The following is a 23,366-nucleotide window of genomic DNA, read 5'->3' on the forward strand; positions in this document are numbered from 1 at the left end:
TCACTAATGGTACATAAATTTGCACTGTCTTTTTTGTCGTGACTATAACCCAATACTAAGTTGTCATCTAATAGAAGTACCTGGGCTTTTCCACAGGAACTCCTCTTCGGACACATTGCCTTCTTCCTATGCATGCACAATTTTTTCTGTACCAGAGCTTCGCATTCACTTTGCATTTGCTACAGTTTATCTTGTTAGTTCCAACCTAATTCTCCAGCCAGCTGAGAGTTTTTTAATTTTAAATCTCTTCTCTACTATATTAACTATTCTTTAATCTCCATGTAATTCATAAATTTAATTAATATTTGATAGGCCTATGAAGTGGGAATCTAATAAATATAAAAATATTTCAGAGCCATGCTAAATTATTCAAGAGATATAATTTGCCCATGAGAAAGAAAATTCACATGACTATGCATATCCTCCTATATTTCTAAATTATTTGTATTAAGCATGAGCTATTTTTATAATTAAGAAAAATGTTATAAAAAATAAGTATCATGTTGCTTTTTAAAATTATATGCCTTTTACATTTTCATCTAAAAAGTTGATGAGTGTTAAAGAATAAAGGCCACGATAGAGCCCCGTGTCATTCTGTTAGAGATTTTCCTCTAGGCCAATACAGGGCTGTTCATTTATTATTAGGGTTGTTAATTTAAATTCAACTCTTCTTGGGCAATAGTAACATAATAGTTATATTAATGTAGTGTGTTAGAAAGGCAATGATCCAGAAGGATGCAGGCCTTTGATTCTATGTCCTCATATTTGTTACAGTCTCAAAAAATTAGATCATCTGTGGGGGATTTCTCCTTCTACTTCTTGTTTAAAAATAATTCTCTCAAGAATTCATAGAAATAAAGATTAACTATTTGAGTCAGTCAACCATTAAAAATGTTCTTTTCTGCTATAGTGTATGCTTAGAAAACTAAACAAAACGGTTTAGAATTAAAACTGAAATTTGGCATAAAATGAATACTCAGAGGACCAAGAATGCATTTCTGAGTGTGGGAAAGCATTTGCCTTTGAGAAAAATTTAGAATAAAAAAACATTTTGTTGAGTGTGGACAGATAATTAGGCCTTGTTCAGAGAGAAATAGTTATATGATGAAATTGTTTTGATTCAATATACATGGAACACACTGACCTTGAGAAGTTCAACTCAATATGAATTTTTATCTCTCCTTTTATTTCCCTGGAGACCTGACCTTTGCATGATAATGATGATGATTTTGTTTGTAAGATTTAACTTAAAACTTAATCTGTGTCTTTTTTCTTAAAATTTGCTAGTGAAGCAGGCAAAAGCAGGGATCATCACCTTAATAACATGGCCCTCTTTTCTCCATTTCTCCCAGGTCACTTGCTCATCTCAGGGCAAGAGCTGAGGTGGAACATGATAGGCGAGCTGTTGCGTAGGCTTGGGTCAGGAAAGAGGGAGAGGCCTGAGATGAAAAATGATTTTTGGTTGATAAAACACAGCAATGTGTTTCTAACCAAGTTTTTTGCGGAGAAAGAATGCATACGGTCTTGATAAAGACATTTATTACATGGTATCAGATCTCACGTCAATGATATTCATTTGTTTTGAAAGCTAAAAGAGAAAATTATTTTTATTCACCCTTCTGCTTAAAACGGAAGTTAGACGAAGTCCTGGGCATGCGCAATCCCTCCACAGTTAGCCTATCTCTTCAAGCCGGTTAACAAACTTTTGTTGAACTCCCACTGAGCTCCAGGCACTCAAAGATTAGTGAAGTGTAGGTCTTGCTTTCAAAGAGCTTCCTTTCAAGTAAAAAAGAGATATAATTAGATAGGACTTGGAGGTAAGCACAATAAAGTTATACTCAGGTTATTATATGATCACAGAGGCAAACCCCCTGACCCAGCCCCAAGAGATTCCTAGAGGAAGTAATACCCTCTACGCTCAGACAATAAACTTCTCAGAACGGCATCACCTATGCCTCCCTAGCATCTAGCACAGTGCCTAGCTTATAGTAAGTGCTTGATAAATATTTGCTGATCTGAACTCAGCGTACTTTATTGCTGTAAAACTCTTATGGAAGATGAGAAAGGCTGATTTAAGGTGAATTGTATGTTTGTATTCAGGCTTATAAGAATTCAGATATATTTTGTTTATTTTCTCCACAACACTTATAACACCCAATATTGAATTTTACTATCTTTATTGTCTGCCAACCAATTACCCTCTGGAATGGGAGCACTTTGAGGATGGGATTTGTATGTTCATTCTCTATAAATATGGCTGGCTTCTAGTAGATACTCAAAAAATATTTGTTGAATGAATATGGAGCCAACACTAGTTATACTGATGAAATGACTAGTTTAAAAGAAAATTCAATAAATGTTACTTTACTTTTCTTTTGACTATTTGAAGCAAATTTATGAGACTCTATGTGAGAATTTAGTGCCTAAGTTCTTGTTACCTAGGATGCTGGTTCTTGGTCTTTTAAAATTGTGATAAATATTGATAAGTATATAAAATTATCTGATTGAGACCCTTGACCTAGTGGAGAAGGTGAAAAAAATCAAAGACTTGACTAGACTTTTTGGTGGATTTAATATTTTTGAAATAATTTTAGTGTCCATTCACAATTGCCTTTTATCTTAATTTATTTATAAAATGGGAGCTATTAAATGATTGACATGTCAAGGAAGCTCTATTCTTTAATATCATTTTGCTCAATATTGAAGCACATTTTGAAAAAATATTTTTTATTTGATTTGTCCTCCTTCTGACTCCCCTTAATTTTATTTAGCTAAAAAAATGTTTTACATATATCAAGTATTCAGATATATCATTAATAAATGAAAACTGGGCAATTATTTTAAAATGTATATAAGAAATTATTCCCCCTATTTTTTTCTTAAATTTAGAAGCACAAAATACAACATATTTTATTAAAATAAAGCCCATTAACTTTTTTATTATTAAATTTATTGGAGGTAACATTGCTTAATAACATTATATAAATTTTAGGTGTACAAATTCATAATATAACATCTGTATATGCTGGTGTATGCTTCCCCACCTGAAATCTTGTCTCCTTTCGCCATCTTGTATTGACCCCCTTTACCGTCTTCTAAAACCCACTAACTTTTGTACATGGTTATCCAAAAGTGTTGCTATCTGAAAAATAAAATGGCTCCCAAAGCTCCCTGCCTCCTGGTATTCACACATTTTGTGCAATGTCCTCCTTTGAGTGTAGACTAAACCTAATGACTTGCTTCAAAAGAATAGAATATAGCAAAAGTGATAGATGTCACTTTTGAAATTGGATTATACAAGACTTCCATTTTGCTCCTACTTTCTCTGGCTCTTGCCTGCTTGCTGTGATGAAGTGACTTGTTATAGGTGCTCTGCCCTACAGAGGGCCCCACATAGCAAGCTAGGCCAACCAGGAACTGAATCCTGCCAACATCCAGTCAGTGAGCTTGGAATCTGATTCTTCCCTGGTTGAGCCTTGAGATGAAAGTAGCCCTGACCATTACCTTAACTGCTTGCTACCTTGTGAGAGACCTGAGCCAGGGTACCCAGCTAAGCCACCTTCAGATTCCTGACCCACAGAAACTGCGAGATAAATGTTATGTTAGGCCACTAAGTTTTGTGGTAAATTTTTACATATTAGTAGATAAAGACTACATCAAGAACTACCTTATCTACAGCCAAGGACACTCTAATGTTAAAATTTAAATTTTATTAAAATGGCCTTTAGGATAAATGTCAGTAAATCGATAGTATTTCATAGTAAGAGTAGCATATTTCCAGCAAAACGATCCTTACTAAGACTTCGGTTGACTCATTTTTTTAAAAAAACTATCTAATTTCTTGGTTCCCCAACAACCTTCTTCCCCTCCGCCCCCTGCCAAATTTTCCTTTGTAGCATTCTGCTTCTGTTCCATTTTAATAGGTTGAATGGGGAGAAATATTACCAATGTCTTCTTAAAACTGATAGATTTGATAGTTTCAGTAAATGACTATGTAGAAATAAGGAGATATCTGAAAATAAAAAGGTATTATGTAAATAAATTTACATTTATATCTGCTACAATTATTGATGGTTTTGAAATAACTGGCATGTAGTAGAATATTTATAGATAATTTTCTAAAAGAAATCTCTCCAGTTTTAGGGTGCATTTTTTAAATGCTCTTCCTTCTGTGAGAATATTATAGATTATGAAGATTGTCATAAATAGAACCGGGAAACCAAAGGAATTTAGAGGCAAGTAAAGCATATCACTGAGGGAAGAAATTACTCTTTCTTCTGTGTTTGATATAGGTTTTAAAGCAGTTAATTCTGAAAAATTTGTAATACATTATCTTCCTTGATATATGAGAACTGGGAGGAGGGCATAAGAAAAAATGGAATCTTTAGGTACAAGAGAATTAAAATACTATTTGTGTTTCTACTGCTCTTTAATCATTCAGAAACTAGAATAAAGCTTTAAATTTATATAACTTTGTTCTCACGGCCTTTTACTTTTTCTATGTACAGATTTACTTATGAAGAAAATATACAAATTTCTTTCAAACAAATTATCAGGAGAATTGCAAGTAAAACTATAGATAACAAAGTCCAGATGATTTCATATTTGTATTAAGTAATATATGTTCCACAGCTATGTATCAGTTACCCTGTAGACAGGGCAAAAAAGTCAAAAGATGACTCAAAGTCTCTGGGATTTGATCTGTAAAATTTACATGCTTTGACTCTCTGAAAAACCTAGAGCTGTTTCTGAACTTAAAATTCCAGGAGCTGGAGGGCATTTCGATAACTCTTTTTAACAGAGTGATTTTTATAGTGTTGTTGTAACTTTGCCTGTGTTCTGGAAGTTTCCTCTCTTTTCTACTCAGCATGGCCTTTTCACTTCTTGTTCCTTGTTTTTTTTCCATTGCATCAAGAGTGGTTTAATGAAGTATGAAGAAAGAAAGGTTAGGACTGAGGAGAGAGTGTAGGGGATTATCATTGTCTCTGTGCAATCTGTTTTAGTTTCTGCCTTTCCCTTATTCTCTATCACACTGAGGCCATGGGGTGTGTGTGTATGTGTCCGGAGTCGGGGAGTGGGCATAATAGTCTCAGGTCTCTCTAAAGTCCAATTTAACAGTATGTCAGAGAATGCTCTACAGTGAAAGTTAAGGGAAGTGCTTTGAGAATCCACCTTTTAAACTGTTAACCACAGCTGCTAAACAGGCTGTGGAGGAAGGGAGATGAGAGTAAGGGAAGCGCAGGGCAAATAATTGGCTACTTCCTCCGTTTTTTTTTTGTTGTTGTTGTTGTTGTTTTTTTTTTTTTTGCTATGGTTCTAGCAAAGAATAGCTATTTCCAGATTTGAATATGAGCAGCCTGGAAATAAACAATTACATATACGATCTCGTATTAATGTAAATTCTACTCTAATTTGGAAACCTTGAATGATTAAATGAATTTGCAGGGAGAAGTACCCAAAGCCCCAAAGTAACTTAATAACATTCCTACCAAATCTATACAATTTTTTACTCCTGCCCAAAGTTCCTTGATTTCCCTTCAGAAATTGGACCATGTCTTCAGGAAAATGGTTTGGTCCTGCTGTTTGTACTAAGGCAAAATTTATTTTATTTACTTCAAATATCCACTCTGCCTTTGTACTTTCGGTCAGTTCTTTTCAATCTGTCATGAATGAATCTCTTGTGTAACTCTCCTGAGTACAGCCTTTCATACACATATTTTCCCTCTGCTATAAACCAGGGGTTCTGGAGCTTTGCTTCTACAATTAGGAGCTTCAGCTTAGAACTAGATTTGAAATGCCAATCATAGCTGGTGCCTAATGCTGGCTTAGTTGTCTTTTTGGCAGGTCACTGGATGCTAACCACAAGGTTTAGCCCATGGGCGCCAATGACCTTAACAAGGTCATTGTATTTTGAGGTGATCTCTAAAGACAGAATATTCTATCTTTTAAAACTAAATTAAATAAAGCAACTTTATAAAGCTAACTCTTTTCTGTGTGTGCTTTTTTAATTCACTATTTTTTAATAATATCTTTTTGAGGTATGAAGACAAATAATTTAACATAGTGTCAGAAATTGTTTTAAAGCAACAACTAGCCATCCATTTCAAGGAGAAATTTAGTTTTTGAACCATTATATTTTGTAAATGAAAAAAATTTATGATCTATGAAAATAGATCATATTGTGTATTTTCTCCTATAACATCAATTTTTTTCAAAATATGTAGTAGAGACTAACAGGTAAAAAGCCACATAATCTTAGCATTTAGAGAATTAATTACTATTAACATCAGGTTATATATGAAAATCAATTATTCATTAACTAAATCATATGAAAATTTGTTCTTTAGGTGAATAAGAGTTAAATGGTAAAGTCAATATAAATTGTTATGCAAAAGGTTAACATTCTGCAAAGTTTTTTAACTTTAAGTTTTATCTTTAGCTCTTTTTGCAGGGGTTGTTTTTAGTACGGCTTTTTTTTTTTTTTTTTTCAGAGTAAGAAGAGTAGGGTGGCTCCATCTGCACAGGTGTTTGGCAGACTAAGGTATTATGAAACTTACCCTCTCTGTCTCAGTGTTGCATTATGTGGTTGGCTTCAATGACTACTGGCAAGCGGTCAGAGATTTTAAGATATCCAAACTGGAGGAAGGTAATGAGGTATAATGCCAAATCATCATCTTAAATTACCTTTGGAACAAAAGAAAAAAAATAAGATTCCTAAAATTTTACAGTGCATTACCTTAATTATATACACCCTCCTGGGTATGTTCCAAATTTTAAAGTTTTTTTTTTTTTCTGAATAGAAAAGTAATATGTACTCTTCATACAAACTTCAAACATTAAAGAACTATAAAGTGAAAAAAACTATCAATAATTTTAAAGCATATTTTTTCCAAATTAAAAAAGTTCTCTATTCATTCAGTATTCAGTGTCTATTATTACTTTTAATATGATATTTTTACTATAGCTAAATCACCGCATGGTTCCAATAGTCGCAAATGCTTTTGCTCTCTAATATGTAATTTTTTCACTGCTCCTTGTAACAGTCTATGAAACTAGCCCAATTTAGTAATCTCCTAACACAACTTGGAGATGGCAAAGCTGGAACAATAGCCCAGGAAATTGGGTTCTGTATTCTAAACTACCACTTTTAACGCCTCTTTGACAAGTTCATTAGCCATTACTTTTCTAAATGAGTGATTTACCTTTCAAAGTTGTTGGAATATTCCTGAGAATTTCCCCAGTGGGGACTTTTCTGCTATAAACATGTAAGTAAAGCCTTATGGAAGCTGTCGTAGTTACAGTTGAAAGAATACTATTACTCAGAGATGTTTTAAGTATTTAAATACGAAGCATCTCAAGTATTACGAAAAAATACAATTAAAAACATTATAAATATTTTAAAAGTTTTCATGTTACTGATTGAATTGCACAATAATTTCTCTCACTTCAAATTTTGTAATTACCAACTTTTTTACTTGTCTATTGGCTGTTTTTCCTCAGAAGCCAATGTCTGTATACTAGTGCTTATCCTGCTTAGCATATGGTAAATAGTTAATAAACATTTTGAATAAGGTAAGGGATAAATAATTTTGCGAGGGGATGACGGAGAGCTTCATAACATGATGTCAAACTAGATCTTGAAGGAAAAGAATAACATTTGTCGACAGGCATTGTTCTAATTACTTTACATTTATTGTGTGGAGGAGAAAAAATTATTTTCCTCCCACTTTCCTAAGTTCTTCTGGCTAGACTAATATTCAAATTAACATGAGACAGATTAATAGGAGAAAATTACCAAATTCATTAATGGTGTACATGCAGGGGTCTCAGAAGAATATTGGGACAAGAATGCATTGGGCAGGTTAAGCTCATATGTCATCTTGAGCTAAGAAGGGGTGGTTGTGGTTTGGGACTTCAAAGTTCAGGAAGGCAATTCGCATGGAGATGAGAAAGCAAATGTTTGGTAAATAAATGTTTGCTGGGCCATCTTTAACAATGGGACATAGAGAGGACTTTGATCAAATAGACCTTGCTAGGTTCCTCCCTATCACACAATACTTCATATTAAAATATAGTTATTTATGCTGATATCTCCCTTCCTGGAGCAGGTTCTCTATTTAAATTCCTTTTAGGCAGGTAGGGTGAAGGCCAAAGGTTTTTCCTGAGTCTATTGTTTCTTAAAAATGGAAAACTTAAAATAATATCCCAGAGAAGCATATTTTGGGGTGGCAAACTCTGCTCACCCTCAGTTATGTATGATATAGTATAGCTGATTTACTGTCTCAGTAGAATGTAATTTCTAGAGGCCAGAGACTATATTTTTCACTACCTTTCTTCCAGCACCTAGATAGGGGCCTAGCATGTAGTAGGTGTTCAGTAAATTTTAACTGAATAAACATATAAATATCACTTCGTTTAATCTCCATAACTATTTTAAAAGGCTACTATAACTATAAATGCTAGGCAACATAGTGATACTATAATTATCCTCATTTTTCAGATGGGGAAACTGAGGCCCAGAGAGATGAACTTTTCCAAAATTACAGAGTTAGAATGTGGTAGTCTAAGATCCAAATGTGGTCAGTCTGATTTCACACTTCATACTTTTTATGTGCTGAATCGTACCTCCCCAACAGATATGTTGAAGTCCTAATCCTGGTACTTGTGGATGTGAAACTGATATAATATTCTCAAACAATTAGGCTATTGTACTTACCCAGAGTGAATAAGAAATAATTCCAAAAGAAGACTTGCAAAAAACATTTCAAATAATGGTGGTGATGTTGGGAGTATATGCAAAATTTCTCAAGCTGTATGACTCTTTTGAAGAGAATACTTATTTGGGCAGAGTTTTGTTTTAAATGCAGTCTTACTATTTTAGAGTTTTATTCTATATGCCATATTATCAGTTGGGACTTTATGAACTTTTAATAACATATTTTGGGGAATAAAACAAACAACTAGGTTGACTGAGAATTAGTGTACTGTAAAGGAAATCAATATGCTGCCTAGCATTTATAGTTATAAATAGCTATATAAGTGAAAGACTAATAAGGTAGTATAATTTGAGTTACTTTGAAAGAAATATAACAACTCCTTTGTGAATATCACAAAAATATAGGTATGTATATTTGACCTTCAATCGCTTAAAGCATTTAATTAAGGACCAAAATGCATTGGAATAGATTCGTGCTAATTCTATAGCCCATAGCCATAAGTAGCTATTAAATACTTAAAATGGGGCCGGGACAAATAAAGCATTTAATTTTAAATGTGATTTGATTTTAATTTAAATATAAAATGTTTATTTATTTTAGTTATTGGAGAACTTTTAAAGTATGTTTTCAACAACTTGAGTGAATCCCGATTGCACCCAACTGGGTACTATTTTAACTAAGTTTTATAAAATCTAAGTATAAAACAAGTATTTCTGACAAAAATTTGATGCCCAAATTGAGATGTGCTGTATCTATAAAATATACCTAGATTTCTTTTTGAAAAAAACGAAAAACATTTCATTAATAATTTCATATTGATAATATGTTGACATATTTTGGATATATTCAGTTAAATAAATTATATTATTAAAATAAATTTCACCTTTTCTTTTTACTTTTTTTCAAAATGTGGCTACCTGAAAAACTTTATACACATGTGGCTCACATTATATTTCTGTTGAATGGCGTTGCTCTAAAGCAGTTCTCAAAATGTGGTCACAAAACCATCAGCATCAGCATTACCTGGGAACTTGTTAGAAATGCAAATTATGGACTTAAATGTTTGCTGGGCCACCTAGATTTGCTGAATCAGGGACTCTGGGGATAGGGCCTTGCTTTACAAGCCCCCTCCAACTGATTCTGATGCAAACAAAAGTTTGAGAACCATTATTCTAGACCAGTGGTTTTCATTCTTGGCTGCAAATTAGAATCATCCGGGGATCTTGGGGCAAAAAATCCTGGTGCTAAAGGATTTTAAAGCTCTCCAGGTGATTCTATTATGGGATAAAAATTGTAAACCACTGATCTAGACTCTTGATTTTTAAACTATGTTCTAGATCAAGGGTCCCCAACCCCCGGGCCAGGGACTAGTCTTGGCCTGTTAGGAACAAGGCCATGCAGCAGGAGGTGACTGGTATCAGCAAGGGAGCAAAGCTTCATCTGTATTTGCAGTGACTCCCCAGTGCTAACATCACCACCTCAGCTCTACCTCAGACCATCAGGCAGATTCTCATAGGAGCACCGGTCCCTGATACCAAAAATGTTGGAGACTGCTGCCTTGTAGCGCTATAGAGCCCATTAAAGGATGGAGATTTTACACAAATTTTTGCTTGAAGAATAGAATAAGATAAAAGTACAGCTCTTTAAACTATTCTAATGAAACGACTCATGTACTGATTTCACCTATTACTATAATATTCAAAGACCAATAACTTGTGGTTCGGTTCATCAGAGATTCCTTAGAGCCAGGTATAGAGCCTAGTGAAGAAAACGAGAATATGTAACCCCAAAATATGTATCTTTGAGGACCAGAGGAATCTGCAAACAAACCTTATTTATTAGTTTCTTTACATATATTTACCTTCCCACAGTTTGCCACGTTTGGAAGTCTAAAAGTGTGTTCCTTTGTCCTGTGTGCTGTTATTTCTCTACAAAGTTATTGTTCTTTGTTGCAGACGTTCTATAGGTTGCAGTTGTAAGCTATCGCTTTGAGTTAGTCTTTATTTTAGGTTTCTCCTGTGTGATGTGCACTGCATGAGTTCATAAACTCTTATTCTTTTGTTAATATCTTCTTGTTAAAGAGTCCCAGCTGAAAATCTAACATGGGTACAGTTTTGCCTCCCCTATATTAGCACTCATTCAAATTGTATCCTCACTTCAGTATCCAGGCAAAAATTCAACTCTCTCCTTGGTTGGCAATTACCCTGGGGCTGGCCATCCCAGGAATTCAGCCACTTACATTTGACTCTAAACTTTGAGGGTGGGCCACCCTGGTAGACTTTCTTCCCTCTAATAAACTGAACACTGGAATTCTCGACTTAGAACCCAGTAAAGTCACAAGTCTTTCCTTCATAGGGAAATACACCAAGGACCAGGCATGTTGAGATTTTCAACTAAAAAGAAAAAATCAATTTGTTGTACACAGGAATGTGCTTTTTGTGTGAATACAGAATCGTTTACAGAAATATCAGAAACCATTTTGCTACATTTTTTTTTTTTCTATTAGATTACCTTTTTTTTCTCAAGAAAGTAAAACATTTGAAATGCTGTATGTGCTATTAGGTATTTCTTGAATTTTCTGTATAGGTGTACCTCTTATTGCACTTTATTGTGCTTCACAGATGTTGCTCTTTTCTTCTTCTTCTTCTTCTTTTTTTTTTTTTAACGAATTGAAGGCAAAATCCTCTACTAGCAAAAAGAGTATGGCTTGATTTACTGGGATACTCGCTTTATTCTGGTGGTCTGCAGTCCAACGTGCAGTATCTCTGTAGCATATACCCATACTTGAAATCTCAATGACATTAGATCAGAGTACTAAAATCATGTTTTCATATGGTTAGAGCTCTTTGGGCACTAAAATTTTTCAGAAGAAAAATCTGATTTTGACTGATTTTAGGTTTAGTATTCTCACTTGTGTAATAGAAACCTACAGGTTTCTAATCCCTTGGTTTGTGAATCACACCCATTCTTAATATTTTCGATTGTGTGCAGTGACTGCAATTTCTTCCAAGGAAAACTGAAGCAAGTTTATTTTCTATTTGTCTTCCCCCTCCTTTTTTTGGCAATGAAACCTAACCTTATAAATGATTAAATAGTACTGAAAAATTTGGTGTTTTGGCTAACATTTATGTGGAAAAATAAGTTCTTCCCTGTATTCTTGGAACTGAACTTGAATATACAAGATGGTTTCCCCAGCTAGGCTTTATACTGTTACCATTCAAAATAACTGGAACTCTTTTCATAAGAGAAGTAAACACATGGAAGAGAGATGTGAACCTTACATGCACTGGCAAGGTCTTGTAATTCCTTTATAATGATGGCTTGGAGGAAGAGCCCACACACTCTTTTTGGACTACTCCCTATATTTACATCAACTTTCCTATATGTAGATATTATGTCACAGAAACAGGAATAGACAAGCAATAGAACTAACTTAGGAGCTACATTATAACAAGGTTCTGTTGTACAAACATTTTTGTTTCTTCTTTATCTTCTGTTGGGTTCCTAGGCCTGTTGTTAAACTGTTTTTGTTTCGGATAAAGCACTCTAATTGTAATATGCCTCAGTTAATTTAAGAGAGTGACTTTGTAAAGAATACCTTCTTTTCACATGTTGTAGGGTTAATTATTTATAGATTACCAAAATTCACAGTGAAAAGTGTTATTTAAATGCAAGGAATGTTTTTAAAGAACTCCGGATGCCACTAAAATGTTCTCTAAAGAAAACAACTGATTCTAGATAATTCAAAGACTAGGCCTAAGAAACTTCTGGGTATAAATATGCCCCCAAACCAATTACGATAACAAATCTTTCTGATAAGAAAAATAACATGATTAGAAATAAAGAAGACACTGTTTGGATGTGTGTCTAGTTCGTGGATACATAGAACCAACAAATAATCAATCCCAAACACTATGTTTTGTAATATTAGGTAGAGATGACTAGGGCAGAAACTAGGATTCCTATTTAACTGAAAAGGAAAATGGGGCACAGAAATCTTTATAGTGTTTGTCATTGTTGTGTCAGACACTCCTTTTGGCTCTGATCTGACTATTCCTTCATATCTTGAAACTTCAAGTATAAATATCAATAAAAACAGAATTCTAGCGCTATAACATCATTCTGACTCTCTCATTTTACCAAAGAAGAAACTGAAGTCCTTAAAAACTGAATCACTCATTATTCAGAGAGAGGTTCTTAAACATCATGGCTTCTAGAACTTACTAAAATTATATACAAGATAAATGTGACTATTGGGCCCTGACACATTTGCACTCTAACACACCTTGCCTCTTATTCTAATGACATTAAAATTCTCGTGGATAATCTCCAGAGAATCATGCGATGTGGCGCCTGCGCTCTCCTTCTTGCCTTTTTCCCAGTTTCTACTTGGGCCTGGGCTTTCTGGGTCAAGGTTGGTTTCCTCCTTGGCATGGCTGGCACCCAGAACTGTGGATAGAGTTCTTCGAAAAGAGCCTAACTGGAAGGGAGAAATCAAGTCTGATTCTCTTCCGTCAGTTGGGGTTTTATGCAAACAATCCCTGGGTCCCCTTCCGAGCGTCAGCAGCAGCCCTCTCCCACATCCCTGCGGCTCTGGCTGAGGGGCCACCTCTAGCAGAGGTGATGGCGCCCGCGAGGCCAGGGGGCCAGGCGGGGGAACCTGGCTCTACCCCCCACGTGTGTCTGGGGTGAGGAGAGCATTCTGTACACAACATTTAAACACGTCCCACATGGAGACGGGCTCGCACAGTTGTGACTGTAAGCGATGGTGAGGTGGGGGCGCTGCAAGGGCAGGGGAGCGGCTCTGGCGGCCGCCTCCTCTCAGGCATAGCGGCGCGGTCAGGGCCGCGATCTTCCTCCTCCTCACTCGCCGGCTCGGCAGATCTCCTGACGTGACTCGGCGTTTCTCACAGGCTGTCCTGCAGCGCACACCGACTTCTCGCCGGCTCCTCCCGCCGTGTCCACCCCCTCTCGCCACCCATATCCGCCCCCAGCCCCGGGCCCTTCTCCTGCGCCGCCGCCGCCGCTGCCGCAGTCGGAGCGGACGTCCCAGCTGCATCCACCGCCCACACCGCGCGTGCCCTGCGTGCTCCGCGTTCCGGCCGGACCCCGCCGCACACCGTGCGCTCGCCATGGAGCCCGAAGCCCCCCGCCGCCGCCACACCCACCAGCGCGGCTACGCCGTGATACGAAACCCCCACCTCAACAAGGTAAGCCCGCAGTCGGCCTCCCGGCCTCTCCGGGTCAGGGTCCGGCACCTCCCACGGGTCCCCTCCACTGCGAGCCGCCCCTCCGCCTGCTTCCCCGCGGACGGAGCCCGCCGGGCGGCTCAGGGCCTTCAGGGCGACCTCCGTGCCTCCGCCCATGAAGGGGCTGCCTACTCGAGTCTGTGCCTGGGAGGGTGATGCGAGGGTGGTGCTGGTGCCTCCGCACCTCAGCATCCCGCTTTGGGACAAGAGAAGACGAAACTTGTTTATAATACTTTTTGGCTTCTCTTCTCCAGAGCAAGAGCCAAGGTAAAAGAAAGTAGTATCAGGAAAAGTATGTGCAACGAGTGCTTTTGTGAAGGTGGCAGCTAGGCTGGTAGGGCAGCCTCGTTGTGCCACCCACTAACTACTCAGTGTGGCAACTCTTGGAGGCTGCTTGAAGAGAAGTGGCCCTGTTGGTCCAGCCCGGACAGAAATGTGTTCTGAGAGCCTTGGATCTCATTAACAACCTCGAAGTCAAGACCTCTTGGTTTCTGGAGTGACACATTTAAGAGACTGGGAATGCATGGTGGATGGCTTCTGCCTTGGACACTTTGCATAGAAGGCCTGGTACAAAAACCCTGTTCTAGACGCGGGACTGTGTGAATAAAGACCTTTCCATGTTTTGACTCTGGCCTTCTGAAAATTAAGAATTTTTTTTGTTTTAGATCTCTCTTTTTATTAAAAGGAGATTTCAGTGTACACTCTGTTCAGTCCCTTTTTTCAGATCCTGGTAGCATTCCATTTTTCTTAACCAGTAATGCTGTATAAACACCTAAGATTTTTCTCAAATGAGAAACACCTTAGAATTTATAATTTTGCTTATCCGGATGCTAAGCATTCGCACTTACTTTATAGCCAGGTTTGTCTCTGGATTGTTCCTTTTCTGTATGGGTGTGCTTTTGACATTTCCTTTTTATCTAGTAAATGGGAAGTACATCAGAAAGCACGGATCTGTTTAGTCATTTTGGTTGTCTCTTTAATAGACACCTTATTTCATTAAGAACCGAATCTCAGCTTTCCTCCAGTCATATGGTTGGTGATTTGTTGATCATTATTAATGGCTTGAAGACTTGTGATTGCTTTTATTTAATAAATTATAGTTACTGTGAGTTATTTTCGATTTTTGTGGCGACAGGAAACTTTTACAAATCTATGATTATTTGATATTTGTGGCCGCAGAGCATTATGAAATTTTAAATAGTTTTTAAATGAATTTAATTACTAGCTTGACTTTTTTCTTCCTTTTTATTATTCTGCAGGTTGGGGCTTGTTTTCAGTAGAACAAAGGTAACATTTGATGTGACAAAACAATTTGTGACTTTCATGTGTAGCTGCCTTACGTTTATGACCAAGTAATGGTCACCACTTAAGAAGGACCACATGAGTTAGGTATAACCTGTTTGAATTTCCTCCAGTCAGGGGCAAATGTGTCTGTTTTGAGTAGGTAGATGGAAAATGCAATTCTCGAGCAAGAATAATTATGCCTTTACTGTTTACATCAAGAATATGTGATATTAAAACCCTTTTGACTCCTGTTCACCAATAAGGATTAATTTCTACTTAAGAATGATAGAATCTCAAAGATTCTCCATCAAAGGAAGAATGGTGCAGCATTAATATGTTAAGAACATGTTTTTGATTTTGCAATTGAACTTTATTTCTACATAGTATCAAATTGGATTTAAAATCTAGTTCACCAGCTTTGGGGGGGTTAATGGAATAAGCTTTATTCTTTTTTTTCAGTTCTAAGACAGTTGTGTGGTGCTTCAGGGAAGTAACAATGTCTTCATATGCACTATTAAAACCACAGCTGTGAGACCTTCTTGGTCTGCCCTGCACTGAAGATTTTTGGGTCTTTAAGTTTGCTAGTACCCCGAGAATTTTTATTGATTTTTGTGATAATCTTGGCTCCAAAGTAACACTAGTATTTCTTACCCTACTATATAACACGGCAGCCTGTCACCTGGCTGCACAAAGACTTCTTCAACCATACTCATACCTATCTTCATCACCCTACCTTTTGAGAAATTGCAAGTTTCACTGGTTTTATTTTCAGTATGTCTGTCCTACATCTAGGTATGAGAGAACTATCTTCATCAGTTAGCATTTTCTTTATGTTACTTTTCTGTTATCCAAGTATGTATAATATGTTATTATTTATATTGAATATAAAATCAATTTGTCAATGAGGCTTACCATCTCCAAATTTATTTCATTAGTTCCCCAATTTAGCCTTGCACTTAAAATATATTTGCTGAATCTCTTATCACTTTACTTTTTGTCTGTGTGTGATTCCTACAATTAAAATGTCATTAGTTGATTTAGTAATGATCTCTCTCGAGAAGACTTTCCTAATTATCTTCGTCCTATTATCATTACTTAACATCTCTGTTTTTTATGTATGCAGTTGTAGCGTGTCATTTTGTATTTATTGCATTGTTTTTTTCTTATTTTATTTTGATTGTTATAGGGCAGGAATCATAACAATACAGAATTTTTCTCAGTGAACATTAAATAAATGTTTATTTAATGAATGAATGAGCCATGTTTTTATTTCTCTTAGCCTTCCAAACAGCCAACTTTTAAAGCAGGTAGCTTTTAAAGTGGTGCTTTGGGCATTATCGTAAGGCATTTATCATCCTTAATGGAATGTCTTGAAAGTAAATTCTCATTGAAGTCTAAAGCTAAGTTGACTCCCTATGCTATTATATTGTGTAATGGAATACATTTAGAAAAGTTGGACCTTGTTTTAAGTTTGACCATCCCATGACATTTTAATTACTTGCTGGATAACATTAGGGAGATACTTAATTTTGGTAAAAATCAAGGTTAACAGTAGATGTGATCTGGATTAAAACAAAACAAAAACTTAAGAGAAATAGGATCTTTTTTCTTTGGTAATAATTCATGTATGATTCTTACTATTTGCTTATACTCAAATACACATCATTCTAAGTAGGATTTCATCACAGCATTTGGGAGAGTACTTCTACCTCACACTTGTGAGATTCAGTAACTTTCTGTATAAAGCTCAAACTATTTTGAAGTACTTGTCTTTGCCTGTGTTATATGTGCTATATAATTTAATGTTTAATGTCTAATTTAATGTTTTAATGTTTAATGTTTATGATTTTCAAGGATACCTTCTGATTTAGGTGAATTGTGTTTGAAATTTTTTCTCAGGAATTTTCATGTGGTTAATAGTGATGTTTCATAAATCGCTCTTCAAAATTAAAATTATACACAATAAAAATCACACTTATCCTTTATTTCTGAGTTTATTAGTTTGCTTTATCTATGCAATTGTAGAAAACACTAATAGATAGTTTTATCATAATTAACTTTTGCCTACATGGTTTCCATATCTTTAAGATTAAATAATAACATGAGCTACAAGTAAATCTCCAAAAGACATCACTTTTTAATATTTTAGGCAGTTTGATCCAGTTTGTTAGTGATAGTGTTTTATCAAAGTCCGTTTGGTCAACATTATTAACTGTTAAATCTAAAAATTAACTTCTGGGCAAGTGTTTTTGTAGGTGTTTGTGTCCTGGCATGTCTAGATCTAGTTGGAAGTGGTGTAGGGAAAAGAGAAACAAGTTTCATGACTATGAAGGAAAGGTACCTTAAACTTCTTCTTTTTCTTCAATGTGAAGTATACCAGAATGAATCATTCAGAAATTTTCACCTACCACAGTTCTCTGGAGTTGCCTCAGCAATATGAGAAATGACATATTACATAACTGAGAATCCCACTGATGTGAAGGCTGTTGTAATGAAGATGTACAGTCAGCTGCTTCCATACCTATCTATTACTTTGCTGCGGCTGAGACAACAGTGATAGTATAGGATAGCACAAACCAAAATAATATGTTCTAATGAGTAGAAAGGTGAATTTGATTTGAGAACTCAAGACTGGTGATATGGAGTACAGAAAATATTGAAGAGAGGAATAGGTTTGAGATTTTTCATTTTTGTATTCTGATTTCCTTCTAACTTTTAGGCAAGTATGGGAAATGTGATGCAATGAAATGAACATTCTAAGATTTTATGTCTAGAAGAAATAAGCACAAGTCTTAATTCTTCCAATTAGCAGTTTTGAGATTTTTGAGATTTTCTTAATTAGCTTCAGTTACTGTCCTTGGAAAATAGAGTGAAAATTTCATCAATTTACCTTTTTTTTTTTTTTTTTTAATTGAATAGTTACTTATTCAAAACCCATTGTATGCTAGGTAATATTCTGGGTGCAGCAGATATAGCAATGAATAAGATTCCTGCTGTGAGTCTACTTATATTTTCATTGTAATATGATTTCTGTCTTTTCTTCACTCATGTATTTGTAAGATTATTTGAAATAGTGCATATTAATTTTTTTCTAAATTATGTATTATAAAAAGTTTATTTTTGCAATTAATTATTAATATGATAGTTCACTGTTATATAGAGAGTCTGAACTCATAGCTGGAACAATTATAAAGTACATTTTTTAGTATATTTACCCCCTTCTCTCAAATTTTTGATGATGGGATTGTATTCTTTAATTTATAAATTTATAGTTAAAAATGTATCTGGGAGAGATAGATTTACATTTTACTCAGAGTCATATAAGTGAGCTTGACCGATATCATATGACCTTTGTAATCTTTCATACATTTTCACAGAATGCCAAGTATAGGTTGAAGAATGTCCTTGTGAAAAAAAGTAAAAAGAAAGCTTTTTGTTTCTCAGTACTCTGCTCACAGGGTATAAAGGCTTGGAAGTATGAAAGAACATGACTTGTTAGAGAAAAGTAAAGGTATGCCCTGGGTAGTTAGAATTATTGAGATAAGAGGAAGTGAATTTCCATGACACAAAATTTGAAGTTCCAGTGGTGTGAAACCGGCCTTTACTTTATTCTTTTTGCTTTTGGAAATAATCAGTTACTCTGACAAAACAAATATATGAACTATTTTCCAATAGTTTTCAAAATCGACAAGACCAAATACTGTTATATAATCCCCCCTCGTACATATGAGATACATTCTAAGACCCCTAGTGGATGCCTGAAACATTGAATAATATAGAATTCTATTTTTATCTTGTTTTTCCCTATACATGTATACCTTTTCACTTAAAGGAAGCACTTAACAGCTTCTCTTTGACATATCTGAATTGCCAGGATTGGGGTCATTGCGCTTTGGGGCCATTTTTAAGTAAAATAAGTGTTACTTGAACACAAGCACTGCGATACCTCCATCTGATAACCAAGATGGCTGATAACCAAGATGGCTACTAAGTGACTAAGAGGTGGGAGTGTATCCAAAGGGATGACTTCATGTGCTGTCGGGACGGAGTGGGCCTCTCAAGATATCATCACACTACTCAGAATGACACACAATTTAAAACTAATGAACTGTTTATTTGTAGACATTTCTATTTAATATTTTCAAACCTCTGTTGACTGTGGGTAACGAAAACCATAGAAAACAATGCTGTGGATAAGGGGTGACATCTGTAGACTTAAGATTGCCTGATTTGGCCTGTTTATTACTTTATTATTTATTTTATGTTATCGAACCAACTCAATAAACTGTTGACCGTATATGGATCCAGAACTGATCATCAGATATGTTACAATCCATTAGAACTAATTTGTGATTATTTCTAACTTAAATAGTTAAGAAATTTTTTTAGATGTGGGGTCAAAGTGTAAAGTGTGATTGTTTATATTCTAAATAATAATATTTAAAATATATTATTGCTTATATATTACACTTTACCTGTTTTTAGCATAATTTTTATAATGTAGTACAGGCATACCTTGTTTTATTGTGACTCACTTTACTGTGCTTTGCTTTATTGTGCTCCATAGATATCATTTGTTTACAAATTGAAGGCCCTCCACCAGCAAAAAGATTAGTCTTGTTGTATTAGGAGACTTGCTTTATTGTGGTAGTCTGGAACTGCACCTGCAATATTTCTGAGGTGTGCCTATATACTTTAAAACAAAGAATTATTGCCTTAAATAAATTTAGAGGATTTAAAACATCAGTATTTTCCTTCAGGCTCTGAAGATATATCTTAGCCATCAACTAAACTGTTTTCAGATGCTTGCTCTTTGAGTTTAAAAAGAAGGGATAGACATTACGCCTTTAAGTTTCTGTAGTTTAATCTGGTAGTTTGAGAAGTCAATATAATAATGAATAATGTTCCTAAAAACATGGGACTATAACTATTAGAGCTTCTATACTAATAAACAAACCCTAGACCTAAGATGCTAGGATTGATTTTTTTTTTTTTTATAATCAAGTAATGGTTGAGTAAGAACATCAGCAAAAGTACCGTGTGCATATGAATGTTCAGGATTACATCATGAGTATCTCTGGAGTAGTTAAATTCTACATTGTCTTGTTAACACCTGAGATATGGAAACCAAAGGAGTCCTAAGACTTCATTATAATATTAGGGCTAGGCTGTTTAGAATATATTAAATACATTTAAATAATCTATTCACAGAGTCCTCTAAGATATTTTCAAACTTATTTGATTGTGACATAGTATACATATACATGATATTTGTATAAACATATTGTTATGGGCTGCATTATGTTCTCCCAAAAATCATATGTTGAAGTCTTAATCTCCAGTATCTCAGAATGTAACCATGTTTAGAGATAAGACCCTTTAAGGTGATAAAGTTAAAATCCGTCTTTAGGGTAAGCCCTCATCCAGTATGACTGATGTCTTTATAAGAAGAGATTAGGACACACAGAGGAAAGATCATGTGAAGACAAAGAGAATTCTGACAGTCACCTATAAGGCAATAAAGAGAAGCCTCAGAATGTAAGCAACCTTGCTGACATCTTGGACTTCTAGCCTCTAGAACTGTGAGAAAATAAATTCCTGTTGTTTTAGCCACCCAGTCTGGTACTTTGTTATGCCTGCTATCCTTAGCAAACTAATACACTCATGTAATTGAAACAAAATTTCATAACACAGTACTTTCCTTTGCTGTGTTTAATGCACTCTAGTAGTATTTATTCTTTTTCAATTAAAAAAAATATATTGGTTGTGATTCACTAGTGAATTAAAATTTGTAGTTTAAAAAAATTCTGCTCTATGACTTAAGTAGTGCATTCATATACCTGGGAAGATTAATATATAGTAGCTTTCTTTTCTGTGTCTTAGTGTTATATATGGGGCTCCACTTTACCTTGGCAGTATTGGCCCTTTTGTTTTTCCATCTCATGCCCAAATTGAGGTATCTTTTAAGTTAATAATTTTGAAACTGTGAAAACATTACTATTGTTACTAATAGTGGTAGGTCTGGTTAGTCAGAAAAACCATAAGCCTTTACATGTCCAAAAGAAATTGAAACTTGGTTAATGAGCATTTTTGTAGACTTTTAAAATTTTTGCTTATTCAAAATCTTGCTTATATTTAAATTTTACATATGGTAATTATAACAATAATATGACAGAATTGAGAGCAAACATATTGGTCGTATCAATAAAGATAAATGAGAATAACTCACCTATATATAAAATTGTTTTCATAAAGTTTCACAAAGCACAAGCAAACTATGCTGTATATAAGGAATACATTGAGAACAAATTGTTACAGAAAGGCTAAAAATAAAGATATGGGAAAATGCAAAACAGCCAGAAATCAGTTATCCTGACATCAGACAATGTAGAATTCACATCAAAAAGCATGAAATGCGACAAAATATTCTATATAATGCTGAAAGTACAATTCTGAATGAAGTTATAACATCTCTGCACCAAGTAACACAGTAGTCACCTTCATAGAAAAAGACACTGCAAGACATGCAAAGAGAAATAAAAAACATACTAATAATAGAAAACTTTTAACATATTTTATTCAGTGCAGACACAAAGGGATAAAAAATTCCCTACAGAAATTCCTCAAATTCCTCAAAATTATGTTTTTACAAATCATGAGAAAATTTAGTTGAGAAATTGGGAAAATGCAAAAAAGTATTATAATCTTCCTTTGAGACTCAAAGCTTAAACAACAGAGACATTACTGATTAGAATCATCCAATGACATAAATCATAGGAAAGAGCTTGAAATGAGACATGTAGAATCAGGTTAAGGTCAACATTTCCTGGATCTTTACAGGAACATGTAGGTAAGAAGCCATGTTAATCTAATCAGTCCGTTTTGCTTGTAGTTGTTGCCAATTGACGGTGATATCTGTGTTTAGACCCTTTATACTTAAGGTAATTATTGATATGTTTGGATTTCTCTCCACCATTTTATTAGATGTCTATTCCTTCTGTTTTTCATTCCTTTCTCCTTTTCTGCCTTCTTTTGTATTGTTTGAATATTTTTATTATCCCATTACGATTTACCCACTGAGTTTTGACAACATCTCTTTGTACAGTCTTTTATTTTTAATACTTGTTCTAGGATTATGATATACATAACTTTTCACTATTCACTTAAAGTGAACATTTTATCACTTCAATTGGAATGTAGAAATTTTACCATCATACAGGTCTCATTACTTTCCTCTGTTTATGTTATAGTTATCATATTTTTTATATCCACTTATACCTCCATACATGTGTTTAATAAAATTTTTAAAAATGAGATATAATTGACATATAACATATTAGTTTCAGATATACAACATGATGATTTGAATTTTGTATGTATTGCAGAATGATCACAATAAGTCTAGGTAAAATCTGTCACCAGACGTAGTTACACAATTTTTTTCCTTGGGATGAGAACTTTTAAGATTTACTCTCTTAGCAACTTTCAAATATGTAATGCAGTATTATTAACTATATTCACCATGACTTATTTATTTTATAACTGAAAGTTTGTACCTTTTAACCCTCCACCCATTCTGCCCTTCCTCCTGATCTTTCTCCTCTATAGCTATGAGCTTGTTTTTTTTAGATTCTACGTATAAGTAAGATGATATGGTATTCGTCTTTCTCTGTCTGAATTTTCTTAGCATAATGCCCTCATGGTTCATCTATGTTGTCACAAACAGCAAGATTTCCTTTTTTTACATGGCTGAATAATATTCTATTAGTTTCCCTTCATCTAAGAATGTCTTTATTTCACTTTTATTTCTGAAGGATATTTTCACCAGTTACAGAATTCTGGGTTGACAGCTGATTTCCCTCAACACTTTCAAGATGCCATTCCTCTTTTCTTGGCTTCCCTTGTTTCTGACAGGAATCTACAGTCATTTGAATTGTGGTTTTTCTCTGGCTCCTTTAAAGATTTTTTTTCTTTCACTTTTAGTTTTCAACATTTTGAATATAATTTTTCCAGGTTTGAATTTCTTCGAGTTTATCTTCTTGGGGTTTGCTGAGCTTCTTGAATTTGTAATTTTATGTCTTTTTCCAAAATTGGTAAGTTTTAAGCCATTATTTCT

General features: G+C 34.9%; 1 protein-coding gene across 1 annotated transcript in view; it reads left to right on the plus strand.

Annotated features, from left to right (window-relative positions):
• Positions 1 to 13,584: 13,584 nt before the first annotated feature.
• The window catches only part of ME1 (malic enzyme 1), a 147,157-nt gene continuing 137,375 nt past the window's right edge, over positions 13,585 to 23,366 (plus strand). The window contains exon 1 of the mRNA XM_011364885.2: positions 13,585 to 13,927. Coding sequence (XP_011363187.1) covers positions 13,850 to 13,927 — 78 coding nt within the window. The 5' untranslated portion in view covers positions 13,585 to 13,849. The remainder of the gene's footprint in view (positions 13,928 to 23,366) is intronic.

This window comes from Pteropus vampyrus, unplaced genomic scaffold (assembly GCF_000151845.1).
Source record: "Pteropus vampyrus isolate Shadow unplaced genomic scaffold, Pvam_2.0 Scaffold102, whole genome shotgun sequence".
In the NCBI taxonomy this organism is placed as follows: domain Eukaryota; kingdom Metazoa; phylum Chordata; class Mammalia; order Chiroptera; family Pteropodidae; genus Pteropus; species Pteropus vampyrus.